Source organism: Peromyscus eremicus, chromosome 5, assembly GCF_949786415.1.
Source record: "Peromyscus eremicus chromosome 5, PerEre_H2_v1, whole genome shotgun sequence".
NCBI lineage: Eukaryota > Metazoa > Chordata > Mammalia > Rodentia > Cricetidae > Peromyscus > Peromyscus eremicus.
Genome location: NC_081420.1, coordinates 83073538 through 83087205, shown reverse-complemented (window position 1 = coordinate 83087205; position 13668 = coordinate 83073538). Strand labels below are relative to the sequence as shown.

The 13668-nt window shown below is 44.4% G+C and overlaps 1 protein-coding gene across 4 annotated transcripts in view; it reads left to right on the top strand.

Annotated features, from left to right (window-relative positions):
- Gnpat (glyceronephosphate O-acyltransferase) overlaps positions 1–13668 on the top strand; it is a 31220-nt gene that overhangs the window by 9468 nt on the left and 8084 nt on the right. For 3 of the 4 annotated variants that reach the window (XM_059263811.1, XM_059263809.1, XM_059263812.1), the window contains exons 2-9: positions 279–461; positions 3194–3370; positions 4111–4240; positions 8294–8421; positions 8865–8940; positions 9742–9893; positions 10008–10138; positions 11530–11753. In XM_059263811.1, coding sequence (XP_059119794.1) covers positions 279–461; positions 3194–3370; positions 4111–4240; positions 8294–8421; positions 8865–8940; positions 9742–9893; positions 10008–10138; positions 11530–11753 — 1201 coding nt within the window. Of the gene's footprint in view, positions 1–278; positions 462–3164; positions 3371–4110; positions 4241–8293; positions 8422–8864; positions 8941–9741; positions 9894–10007; positions 10139–11529; positions 11754–13668 lie in introns of those variants that run through there. The other variant, XM_059263813.1, reaches the window with a different exon arrangement.

The following is a 13668-nucleotide window of genomic DNA, read 5'->3' as shown; positions in this document are numbered from 1 at the left end:
GGTTGTTTTTGGCTATATAGAGAGTTTGAGGCCAGCTGGGGCTACATTAAGCCCTGTATAATATTAATAATTTGGGGCCACATAAAACTATCTAATAATAATAGTTCAGTATCAACTTATTGATCATGGTGTTGACATTTTTTTTTCTGTCTAGGAATCTAATATTAGAATACTCTTGCTCGGGTGTTGTGAAGTAAACATTTGGGTGGTGGGAAACTTTAGTAATCCATCCTTTCCCGATAGGTGCTCCTCACTGTCTTTCTTTTCCTTCTTCACAGAAAGAGCTCAAAAAGTGGGATGAGTTTGAAGACATCTTAGAGGAGAGGAGGCATGTCAGTGACTTGAAATTTGCCATGAAGTGCTACACACCCACCTTGTATCGGGGAGTCACTCCCTGCAAACCAAGTGATATCAAGTCCATTGTTCTCAATTCTGAAGAAATTCACTATGTCATTAAGCAGGTAAGAACATTGTTCTTCAGGCACAGCCAGCCTCCTCCACTGTAAGTGGGTCCTTCTCTTGGTTCTCTGAATTTATTTTATCATCTCAAATGTACTTGTAGGTTTAGCTACATGACACTCAAATGTGTGCTGTCATTTTGTTAAGGCTGGAAGGCCAGTCCAAGAAGTAGCATGGTGCCAGTGGCATAGTAAAATATGAGACACAACTTGCTAGTGAAGAGCCCACAGTATGAATGTGCTAATTACTTATGAGCAAAGCTAATTTGGTGTAGAGAGTAGGGAAGGTTTTGTTGTTGACAGAAGCTCCAGGTCTTCTTAGTGAAGGGGGTGAAGAGAGTTCTTAGCTGAACAGATCACATCAGATCTGTTCAGCTCTACATTGATCTGTTCAGATCTACAGATCACCTCTACATTAAAACGTCAAGAGAAGCTCTGAGGAATCCTGTGTCTGGTCTCCCTCCTGTATCAGTAGCTTTTCAAGAAGCCCACACTTTGGGAGCCATGGTTTATTTTCAGAACAGGAGGTCAAAGAAGGTTCACGTAAAGTGTTGAAAGTGGTTCAGTCTGACCAGCGGAGGGGAGAAAAGGTGGTGAAGTGCAGCAGACTCCAGTGGTAAGGGAGGCTCAGCAGGGGCTTGGAAACCACATGGAAGGACGGGGTTTTGTTTGCACAGTGCCATGCCCTCAGATGCTCAGATGGAGTATGCCCTACAGACAGGATGCAGGAGCACTGTTCTGGTTTTACTGTAGATACCGACTTTGATCCGTGCCCTTAATCACTTGCTTTGCTTGGCCTCTCACATCATGGAGATGCTATCAGTTCTCTGTGGTTAGGCCTGTTTCATGACAGAAGACAAGTTTCCTCTCCAGTTAACACTCAGGGACAGTACTATGGAGTACCCAAGGCATTTTTGCAGTAAGTTAACTCCAGTCAGGCATGTCTGGGTTAGATGGGCTGGGTTCTCAGATATGCATCATCATGTGGAAGCACCATGGCATCCTTACATGAAACTAGGGAGCACAGTTCGCATGTCCCTAGGCTAGGTGGTATGCATATATGGTGGAACTTACTGCTTATTGATCCAAGTTGAACAAAATATAAGATTAAATCAGCAAGAAAGAAAATGATTCTGTCTGTCCTGATTAAATATTTGATTTAATATCAAATATTAAATCAAACACCTTCCCTGAGGGTGTCCCTAGGGAAGCAGCATACTGCTTGTTTTGTTTTGATTTGGTTTCTTTGCCACCCTAGTGATGAGCCCAGGGCTCTTTACATGGTAGGCGAATGCCCTACAACTGAGCTGCATCTCCAGCCCCATGCATATGGTTTTTTTTTTTCCCATGTGCATGGGAAGAGACTTTGAGACAGAGTCTCCTGTAGCTCAGATTGAACTTTAGTCCTTTTGTTCCTACCTTCTCAGTGCTGAGATTACAGGGATGCATCACCAGCTTGACTTAGAGTGACATTTTCCTTCATATGTTGGTAGGTGTATGCATGAATAATAGTGTACTATAGTAAATACATATGCCAGTAGCATGGTTGTTTATCATTATGCAGCATTGCATGCTAGGCATAATTATTGGGGCTCTTCTTTTATAGGCTGGCGGTTCTGTCCTTCTCTTTGTGACCTTCTCCAGTGCCTCTTGTGTGGTGGACATTCAGTAAACCTCTTTGAACTGATAAGTGAAGAAGCATACCTTGACCCCTTTACAGAGATGGATGCAGCAAGGCTGGGCCATGACCCAACTCTCAACTCTTGCTCATGCTCTTCTCTCGACCCCATCTTCCTCCCTTCCTGGTTTAAAACTCCAAAAGTAATCCCCCACTTTCTGTTGTTGTTTTTCTTGATGGATTGGTTTTGTTATGAGCCAGTTTCTCAGACTTGCCTAGAACTCATTTTGTAGCTCAGGTTGGCCTCAAGCTCTGGGTCCTTCTGCCTCCAGCTCCCAACCATAGGGATTTCAGACTTGAACGACCTTGCCTGGCCCAGGAGAGCTTTGTTTTGTTTTGGTTTTTGTTTGTTTGTGTTTCTTTGTTTTGTACGGGTTTCTTGCTTGAACTTTCATCTTCCTATTTTCATCCACACCTCCACTTCCTCTGGCTTCTTCTTTTAGTCCTTAGGTGACTTGGTGATGTAGGCTCTTTGTTTGCTGAGTCACTGTTTGAGATAATCTGTTGAATAAAAGGAAGGAGCACTGTAAGAGGTGATTGTTACACAGCCCCTCCTTCCTGGGCTGTCAACTGAGGACAGATAAGGAGTAGATAAGGGATGTGGCAATACTGCACTCTGTGTGTGTGTGTGTGTGTGTGTGTGTGTGTGTGTGTGTGTGTGTGTGTACACAGACCAGAGAAGGTCAACCTTGGTTGCCATTTCTCAGGTGCCATGTGGATTCTCTTTGAATTTCTAGCCTTTAACCCTTTCAATCGAATCCTTTTTCACTGAACACATTGGTGTACCCCTGCAGTCCTCGCAATCAGTAGGCAGGGGTAGGAGGATGGTGAATTCAAGGCCAGCCTGTGCTCCATAGAGAAACTTCACCTAAAGCAGGAAAGAGAATGACTTAACATCCTGTACTGTGTTAGTGAGTTGGGTTAGATCTAGTCAAGAAGAGCACACACTGTCTCAGAGTTACATCAGGGGTCAGTTTGGAATACTCACATTGGTTTGAGTGGAAGGGGCTCTGGTCTCTGTTTTTCAGAATTCATCCCTGCTCTGCCTTCCTTTCAGCTTGCCAGGGAGTCCCTTACATCTGTCGACACCCTCCGAGAGGAAGCCACTGCGATCTTGGAGGAAATGAGCCACAAACTTCGTATGGGAGCCATCCGGTTCTTTGCCTTTGTCCTGAGCAAAATCTTTAAACAGATTTTCTCAAAGGTGTGTGTGAATGAAGAAGGCATTCAAAAGGTGAGGATCACCGCAACTCATCCTGTGGTATAACCGATTCTGAGGCATCCCACTTGGACTGAATGCTGGGGGGGGCGGGGGGGGGGGGCAGTTATCAGGCATCCACTGTGGGCCCAGGGGACATGCTGTCTGCAGCTTGTCCTTCCTTTAATGTCAGACTTACAGGCTTCCAAGTTAGTCAAGTAAGACTTCTAAACCATTTGAGTGTCACATGTTCACAGGTTACAAAAGTAATAGAAGGAATTTTTATCTGCGCTCATACAGATTCCTCTCCAGCATTTCCTTTACCATCTCCTACTATACTGGTGTGATTTTCCTATAAACACACGTTCTCTTAGGATATGGTGGTCAAGGTCAATTAACTTGGTTATAACACATGTGGTATAGACCTTACTACCAGCTCATCACTTGCCCCAGTTTTATTGTGTTGCTTCCCTGCTTCCTTAGATGTCTTTATTTGACTTATTTATTGACAGGATCTCTAGCTCATACGAGCTAGATCTCTTGAACTCCTCATATAGCCAAAGATGACCTTGAGTTTGTGATCCTTCCGCCTTCTTCTACCAAATATCCCAAATGCTGAGATAACAGGCCTGCACTACCTCAGCCTCTCAGGTTCTGGGATTGCAGGTGTGAGCCACCGTGCTCAGCCATGATTTACCTTTCTGTTTCCTGATTTAAGCTGTGATTTTAGTGACATGACAACTGAACTTCTTGAAAATGTGACATTTTTTTTCAAGCTACAACGAGCTGTCCAGGAGCACCCTGTAGTCCTGCTGCCCAGTCATCGGAGCTACATTGACTTCCTCATGCTGTCTTTTGTTCTGTACAACTATGATCTACCTGTGCCAGTTATTGCAGCAGGAATGGGTGCGTGCATAGTCTTCATCCACGTTTTTAAACTGTACAGATTTAGCATTCTAGAATGATGATAAGAGTACCAAAGAATTGGAAGGGTACCAAGAGCAACTTTTCTGGGTCCCTGTCTCTCATGGTGTGGTGGCCTAATTTGGACCCTGTATTGTACAATCCCATGACTGAGCAGACATGGAGAGGCCTCTGTGCACATGGATTCTTTGGCTTAGATTTGAAAAGAGAGGCTGTCCCACCTTGTCATATTTCCTGCTTTTTAAAAGTTTGATAATATAGTCCGAGTGATCATTCTAGATCACAAATAGATAAGGGTTTTAAAAAAATATTCTCAGTTTTTGTAAAATACATGTAACGTGAAGTCTTGACTTGTTTAAGTGCAATTTTAGAGATGCTGGGTGCATTCATATTGTTGCACCTCCATTGTTCCAGTCTGCCCCAGAACCCTTCGCATCTTGCAAAACTGACACTTACTAACCAGAGACTGTGCTTTGCTTTTCTCCTACCAGAGGCAGCCACCGTTCTACTCCCTGCCTCTGCAGCCACACATTCTGCATACTTCATATACTCGAAATTGCCAGTATGCACCCTTTTGTGACTGACTGATTTCATTTAGCATAATGACTTCAATGTTATAGCTTGTATCTGGATTCCCTTCCCTTTTGAAGTTGAGTAATAGTCCACTGTATGGATATACAACATTAATTTTATCCTTTAACCTGTCTGTGGACACTTTATTTGCTTCTGTCATTTGGTTATTTCAGGTAACTGTAGCTAGAGAGCTTCTCTCCAGGTCCCGCCAAGCCCCCACAGTTCCAAAGCCCACTTATAAAATAAACACACAGGCGCTTATATTATTTAAACTGTTTGGCCTAATGGCTCAGGCTTCTAGCTAGCTGTTCTTATCTCTCTTTTTTTTTTTTTTTTGGGTTTTTCGAGACAGGGTTTCTCTGTGTAGCTTTGTGCCTTCCCTGGAACTCACTTGGTAGCCCAGGCTGGCCTCGAACTCACAGAGATCCGCCTGTCTCTGCCTCCCGAGTGCTGAGATTAAAGGCGTGTGCCACCACCGCCCGGCTGTTCTTATATCTTAAATTAACCCATTTCTATTAATCTATAAGTTGCCATATGGCTCATAGCTTACCGGTATCTTAACATCTTCTCATGGGGGCAGCTGGCAGCGTCTCTGCCTCAGCCTTCCACTTCCCAGACCTCTCCTCTCTCTTTGTCCCTCCTATACTTCCTTTCTGGCTACTGGCCAATTAGCGTTTTATTTATCAATCAATCATCTACAGCACTTCCCCTTTTTCTTTTTTTTCAAAAAGGAAGGTTTTAACTTTAACATAGTAAAATTATATATAACAAAACAATTATAAGCAAGAATTAGAGTTACAATATTTAGTCTATTTATAATGTCTAGTCTATTTGTATTTGGTAAAATTAAAGAAGATATCCTATCTATCTTATATTTGTGAGTCTAAGGTTTCATATCTAACATCTCTTATCATAACTAAGGAAACTATAACTATCTAGTCAACTACATCAAAGACCTCAGAAAGATAAAATATTACCTGAGAAATGGGAGAAGGACACAAGCAACTTTCGGGAGTCTTGCGAGAGTAGACAGAGACAGCTGGCAGCCTGGACAGTCATCCAAAGTTTCTCTGTAAAGTTGGGGCATCTGTCTTTAGCCCACAGGCCTAGAGTCTCTCAGTCACTTTTCTCTGTGTCCTGTAGAATGTCTGGCAGTTTCCTCTGTGAAGCAAGAACCTGAAGGACCATTTTGCCAAGCAAAGTTCAGTGGTCACCTTCCTATGGGTTCTGCATGTCCAGTCAATCAAGCAGTCCAGGCAAGAACAGTTTCTTGCCCAAATGGCTATTTTTGCCAAGAAGAAGAAACTCCATATGGAGTGTCTTTGATGCCCATCCTCCTCTCTGAAGTAAATTGGTGCTGCCTTTCCTCACTGTGTCTTAGTTAGGGTTACTATTGCTTTGATGAAAAAAAAAAAGTTGGGGAGGAAAGGGTTTATTTTGTTCCCAGTTCCATGTAACAGTTCATTATCAAAAGCAGTGAGGGAAGGAACTCAAACAGGGCAGGAATCTGGAGGCAGAAGCTGATGCAGAGGCCATGGAGGGCTGCTGCTTACTAGCTTGCTTCCCTGGCTTTGCTCAGCCTGCTTTCTTATAGAGCCCAGGACAGCCAGCCCAGGGATGGCACCATCCACAATGGGCTAGACCCTCCCACATTAATAACTAATTAAGAAAATACCTTAAAGCTGGATCTTATGGAGGCAGTTTCTCAATTGAGGTTTCTTCCTTTCAGATGACTCTAGCTTGTGTCAAGTTGACACAAAACCAGCCAGGACACATTGTTATGAATGTGAGATTTAAAAACATTTACTTATTTATTTTGGTGCTGGAAATAGAACCCAAGGCCTCAGGCATGCTAGACAAGCCCCTCTGTTATGGATGCTGTTTCCACAAGTGCTGCGGACATGAGGGTACATATATTAGTTAGGGTTTGTAAACTGTGATAAACACTGTGATCATAAACTGCTGGAGGCCGTGGGAATATACAACAGATGGCAATTAACAGTTCAAGTGTTAACCCGTCAGAAGAGTAACCCTCTGATGGAGGAATCTCCTCAGCTAGGCTTACGGGACCATAGACTGAAAATTGATTGCTTCTGTCTATAATTTCTCTCATGTGCCATTACATTTCTTCCCTAAAAACTGCTATGGGTATTTTTCCCATTGCTTGTGTTTATCTCATGAAAATATTTCATCTTTGGGCATATTTATAGCTGTGGATGGTCAGGAAGATGACTTTTGCTTAAGCTTTATAATTTTTATTAATAGAAATAATACTAGGATATTTTTCATAACTAACATAGGAAAGTAACAGTATTCTCAGTCACAAAGACAGCTAATTTTAGACTCAAAAACAGACTAGCTACCCCTGCAAATAAAACACATAAGGACAAGTTCCCAAGTGTCTGTTAAACCAAGGTCAGGCATGAAGTAACTCTGGTCGACATAACCCCCTGTGGTAATTGACTTTCTACACGTACTCCTTACCACTCAAGGCTTAGCCAACCAACTGTTTATTGTATACCTAAGAAAAAAGTTTCCTCTTTAAGTTTCCTTAACTCCATGTTCTGCCTGTTAATATGTATTTGTTCCAAATACCCAACTCTAATTCAGGTAAACTCTTTATCTAAAAATATTTTATTGCAGTTGGCCACTCAAAAACAAATTATTGATCCAACATTAATAGATAAAGCTAATGTCCTAAAAAAGGCTATTCTTTTGTGATTACTCAAATTCAGAATATTTATTCACATTCAGCAACATCATGTCAGAGCATGGCTAAGGAGATTGGCCTTCTGACATTCTTGTCATGTTGTCTGCCATTGTGTCCCTGGTGGCTTGTAAATACCATGGTGACAAGAGAGGTACAAGGTCTCCTCCCAGCAGGTATCTGGCTCAGAGTCCCTTACATAATCCTACTAGATGGCCTTTGTTTTTATTTTTATTTTTGTGTGTATGTGTTGTATGCATGTGTGTACATGTGTCAGGATACACACACACGCACACGCACACGCACATGCACGTGAGTGCATGTTTGTGTATATGTGTGAGCATGGGGCGAGGGATGTAGGGCAGAGGTTGACATTGAATGTCTTTTTCTATTGGTTACCTTATTTCTAGAGACAGGGTCTCACTGAACCAGGACAGGCTCACTGATTCGGGTAGACTGACTGGCCAGTTAGTTCTAGAGATCTTGTCACTGCCTCCCTCCCAGCACTGGAGTGTAGGTGTGTGCTGCCATGCTCTCCTTGTCATGTGGGTGCTGGGAATGAGTTCAGGTCCTCATGCTTGTGTGGCAGACACTTGACACTGAGCCCTCTCCCCAGCACTGTTCTGCTCTTCTTCCGGAGTTAATCTCACAAGTATAACTATTGCTGTCACAAGGCACATGTCTTGTTCATGAACTTCTCAAGAGTGTTTACATTTAGATCTTTGTTCCCATATTGCCCCTACCTTGTGTTTTAGACTTCCTGGGAATGAAATTGGTCGGTGAGCTACTCAGGATGTCTGGGGCCTTCTTCATGCGGCGCACCTTTGGCGGAAATAAACTGTACTGGGCCGTATTCTCTGAATATGTGAAGACTATGCTACGGGTAAATGCAGGCGCTCCAGGGACCCGGAGCTGCAGAGCTGTCCTGCTCTTCACTTCTGAATAGACCCCTAGCTGTCTTTTCCCCTCAAGGAGCATACCCAACTCCCAGTGGTCCCTCATCTGAGAGGCATCCTTGTTAAAATGTTGCTGTGAGTGGTGTTTGTTCAAAGGGCAGAGGGCACTTGGGATAAGGAGTCAGGAGAAGCCATTTCTTAGGCTGGGGATGTGGTTTAGTGGTGGAGTGCTTGCTTAGTGGTGGAGTGCTTGCCTAGAATATGAGAGGTCATGGATTCATCCCAGAGTATACACACACACACACACACACACACACACACACACACACACACACTCTCGGGTGGGGGTGGGGGCAGGACACAAAAGAGGCCTGTGTTATTTTGAGAGTAGACAATGGGTTTTGTGTATTTGTTGTGTTCTCTTTTAAAGAATGGTTATGCTCCTGTTGAATTTTTCCTCGAAGGGACAAGGAGTCGCTCTGCCAAGACCTTGATTCCTAAATTTGGTAGGTCCCTTATGTATTAGAAGCATATAAAAAAGCCCCAGACCTCAGGTGTGGTGTCACTCTGGCTGCCAAATAGAACTCGATACTTCTTTGACAAGATACTGTTTTCTTTGTAAATAGAACTGTTCCCTTAAGTGTAGCTGTTTTTGGACACTTTGGATATCTTTTTTTTTCCCTGCCTGGGAATGGGATAGGGCAGAAGCATAGAGAATCAGAGCACTGGGCACAAATAGCAAGAGCAGACACAGCCTGTCATCATTAAGGGAGTTTGGGGGCTCCCCTGGAAAATGGATTGCAGTTGTAATCTTCATGTATATATGTATGGTTTGATTTGTTTCTCAGTCAGTAGCCCATGCTGGCCTGGAACTCACTGTGTAGCTTCAGCTGGCCTCAGACTTGCTGCCATCCTCCTGCCTAAACTTTCTGAGTGGTGAGATGATAAGTGGGAACTGCTATGCCCAGTTTCTGTCAGTTTTCGGTGAGTTCGTGAGAGGCAATAGCTCAGATGGTGTGGAAGGCTGGCTGTATATGATGCTGGTTTAACTTCCTGACTGGGTTATTTCTCCTTTCATTGTGGGATCAGTAACAAGACTGACCACCAGCTGGGCAATGACAGATTTTATTCTTGACCAAGAATGGGAGATGTTGGAGACAGATTTAGGATTCACCTTCTAAATCCTGCGGGTGGGAGGCTATAGGTACAGTGTAGAAGGAAGGAGGGAGATTGATATATTATTTATGAGTCCTTGTGTGCCCTGCTCTTCAGTATACATGATAAAATATTTCTCCCTGTGCTTACAGGTCTCCTGAATATTGTGATGGAACCATTTTTTAAAAGAGAAGTTTTTGATACCTACTTTGTCCCAATTAGCATCAGTTATGATAAAATATTGGAAGAAACTCTTTATGCCTATGAGCTCCTAGGAATTCCTAAGCCAAAGGAATCCACCAGTGTAAGTGAAGATAGCCAAACTTGATTTTCTCTGTGTAGAGAATACCCTGGCTTACACATCTACTAATTTACAGATGTACTCCTGTTTTCTTTCTCCCTCTTGTGATGCCACCAGGGGTTGTTGAAAGCTAGACGGATTCTCTCTGAGAACTTTGGAAGCATCCATGTATACTTTGGAGACCCTGTGTCACTGCGCTCTCTAGCTGCAGGGCGGCTCAGTCGGAACCCATATAACTTGGTGCCAAGGTGCAAGGCCTGTGTTTTAATACCTGACACAGAAATGAGAAGTAAAACCCACAAGTGTGAATCGGGACTCTTGAGTTGACGGCCTCTGAGACCAAACTTTGGCTTGTCTGAGCTCTCCCAGCAAATTGCCAGGGGAGCCCTGGCAATTACATGTTCATCATTGGAAAGCTTCAATTAAAGAATCTCATGCTTGAAGCCAGCATGGTGGGGCATGTCTGTAATACCAGCCCTCAGGAGGTGGAGGCAGGAGGATCAGGAATCCAAGGTTATCTTCAGCTACACAGCAAGTGTGAGATCAGCCTGGTTTACTTGAGACCCTGTCTGAAATAGCAAACAAACAGAGAACTGTTTGTTGCACCCCTCCCCGCAAAGTGCTCACCCATAAAAGAAAAAAAGATAAGCTGTACGCTGTGTGTGTCAGTGTGTAGCCAGATGATTGGTCATCCCCCTGGGATCCAGCTTAACAGTGAGGAGAAATAGCACCATTGTTCAGAAGCTCACACACAGGGATCGTGGACATGACCACAGTGCGGCCAGTGTGTCCAGAGCACTGCTTTAGACCCTAGGAAGGAGTCCAGGGTCTGCAACAGTGCCCCTGTTCTCAGACACACTGGGTTCTCTAAGGGTTCAGGACACAGATAAGCATCTGTGTTTGTATTTTTCTTTCAGTTAGATTAATTGATTTATTTTGTATGTTTGTGGGTGCATGCAGGTTGTCATGCTTGGCAGCAAGCCCCTTGACCCACTGAGCCATCTCACCAGCCCAGGCATTTGTGTTTTCTTAACTTCAGGAGTCCCCTGGGGAAGTAAAGCAGACATACCCTATTCCCGATTAGCCCCTCAAGTGGCACTGTAGCTCTCGCAGGTCCCTGGCAGTGAGGTGCCTGGCCAGCAGCCTCACTTGTTCCTCCAGAAGCAGATGTTTGTCATTCACTGCCACAGAGGCCTGGACAGTTACTCCAGTGCAGGGCAGCCTCTTGGCTGTCACCTCCCCTTCAACTACCTTCTTGTGTAGCTTTGTGGACCCCCTGCACATTTCTGCAACCAGAATGGGCAGCGGAGATGCTGACCACGTGGCTCTTGGACTGCAGACCCATGGTACAAGCAGCTGTGCTTGTGACAATGATATGTTCTGTTTTAAAAGTAAAAAAGAGGAGCTTTGTTTGCTTTTTTTTTTTTGTAATTACTTAGAACTGGGAATTAATGTTTTTGTTTAATTTCAACTGCATACTTTGGAGACATGGGCAGGTCACACTGTGAAGCTAGGGAATGCTGCTGGTATGTAGTCTGAGAGAATTTGGTTGGCAGAAGCATGGCACGCCTTCTGGTGGGGCCCTCTCCACCTGCGTGTGGGTAGCTGAGCTGCCACTGTTCTGTGCCCCTCCTTTCAGATGCATCCCTCAGAAGCAGTCCGAGGATGTACATGCCTTTGTCACTGAAGTTGCCTACAGGATACAGCTTCTGCAAATTGAAAACCTGGTTTTGAACCCATGGCTTCTGGTAGTTGCCATTCTACTTCAAAACCAGTTATCCATGGACTTGGACACCCTAGTGGAGAAGACTCTGTGGCTGAAGGGCATAACCCAGGTGTTTGGAGGGTTCCTGCTTTGGCCTGGTACGTATATGGGATGCACGTGGTTCGTAGACTAGCCTTTCACTTCCTAATCTGAGATCCCGTGAGGGATCTCCTTGAGAGAGATTGCCCATGTGTTGGCTCCCTCTGGAGACTAACCCTCTCGGACTGCAGTGCTGTTTCCTTGGCAGCTCCAGACAGAGAATAATGATGTGAGTCCTTCCCCTCCACATCCACTTCTTCTTAATTAAGGTTTGGAGGGGCTTGTGTGTGTTTACTCATGTATGGTATGCATGAGCCTGTGGAGGCCAGAGGTTGATGACAGGTGTTTTCACTTTCGCTTCAGTTTTTGAGCCAAGGTCTTTCAGCATGTGGAGCTGGCCAGTTTGGCTAGACTGGCTAGCCAGCAAGCCCTGAAGATTTTCTTATCCTTGCCTCCCCTGTAACCTCAGCTAGGATTACAGGTGTGTTTTACTTCTTCTGACTTTTATGTGGATTCTAGGAATCAAATGCAGGTTCTACTTGACTGACTGAGCTATCTTCATAGCCTCAAAATTTTGTTCTTTTGAGGCAGGGTCTCACTGTGTAGCCCAGACTGGCCTAAAGTTCACTCTATAGCCCAGGCTCATCTCAAACTTGGAGCAGTTCTCCTGTATCAGGATTACAGATATACCCAGCAAGTGTACTATTTGCTACAATGTAGCTAGTTGCTTTGAAAATTATTGTTGGGAGATGGGAGGTGTTCAGGTCAGAGTACAGCTTTGTGGAGTCAGTTCTCTCCCATCACCTTTATGTATGTTCCAGGGATTGAGCTCAAGTTTACTGAGCTTGTGTGGCAAGAGCCGTTACCCACTGACCTATCCATTTCACCAGCCTCAGGGGTGGTTTTGTTGTGTTTTGTTTTCAGTACAGGAAACTGAACCTAAGGCTTTGTGTATGCTCTGTACACTGAGCTGCAGCCTCAGTCCTCTTTAAATCTCATTGTGTTTGTAGCCTGGCTGCTTTCTGGTATGCAGCTAAGGGCTTTCCCTAGCTCTTCTAATACTAATTCAGTGAGCAAGCATGCCCATCACCTCAGCACTCAGGAGGTGGAAGCAGAACATCAAGAGTCCAAGGGCAGCCATGGCTACATGAGACCACGTCTTTATTTAAAAAAAAAAAAAGAAGAAGAAGAGCTGGGTGGTGGTGGTGCACGCCTTTAATCCCCAGCACTTGGGAGAAAGAGGCAAGTGTATCTCTGCAAGTTCCAGAACAGCTAGGGCTACACAGAGAAACCCTGTCTTAAAAAACAAAACAAAACAAAAAAAACAAAAACTAATAAAGCCAGGTGGTGGCGCACACCTTTAATCGCAACACGCAGGAGGAAGAGGCAGGCAGATCTCTGTGAGTTCCAGGCCAGCCTGGGCTACAGAGTGAGTTCCAGGAAAGGCACCAAAGCTACACAGAGAAACCCTGTCTCGAGAAATCAGAAGAAAAAACAAAGGAGGAGGAGGAGGAAAAGAAGAAAAAGCTAGGTGTAGTGGTGCATACTTTTTAATCCTAGCATTCCAGAAGACAAGGGCAAGCAGATCTCTGTGAGTTTCAGCCACATTGCAAGTTCCAGGATAGCCAGTGCTACACAAAGAGACCCTGTCTCAAAAAAAAAAAAAAAAAGAAAAGAAAAAGAAAAAAAGAAGAGGAACAGCTCAGTAAAAACTTCACTGGAGGATGAGGGAGGTTCAGTGACTAAAGGTGTGTGCCACACACAAGCCTGGCACAACTTGGATTTAGTCCCCAGAACCAGGTCAACTGGGCATGGTCATGTGTATCTGCAATCCCAGCATGCTTCCCATCTAGAAGAGAGGAGGAGGAGGAGGAGGAGGAGGAGGAGGAGGAGGAGGAGGAGGAGGATACAGGAGAATTGCTCATGGGCCAGGCAGCAGGAAGAATGCTCAGCACTTGGAGTGCACAGTGCAGA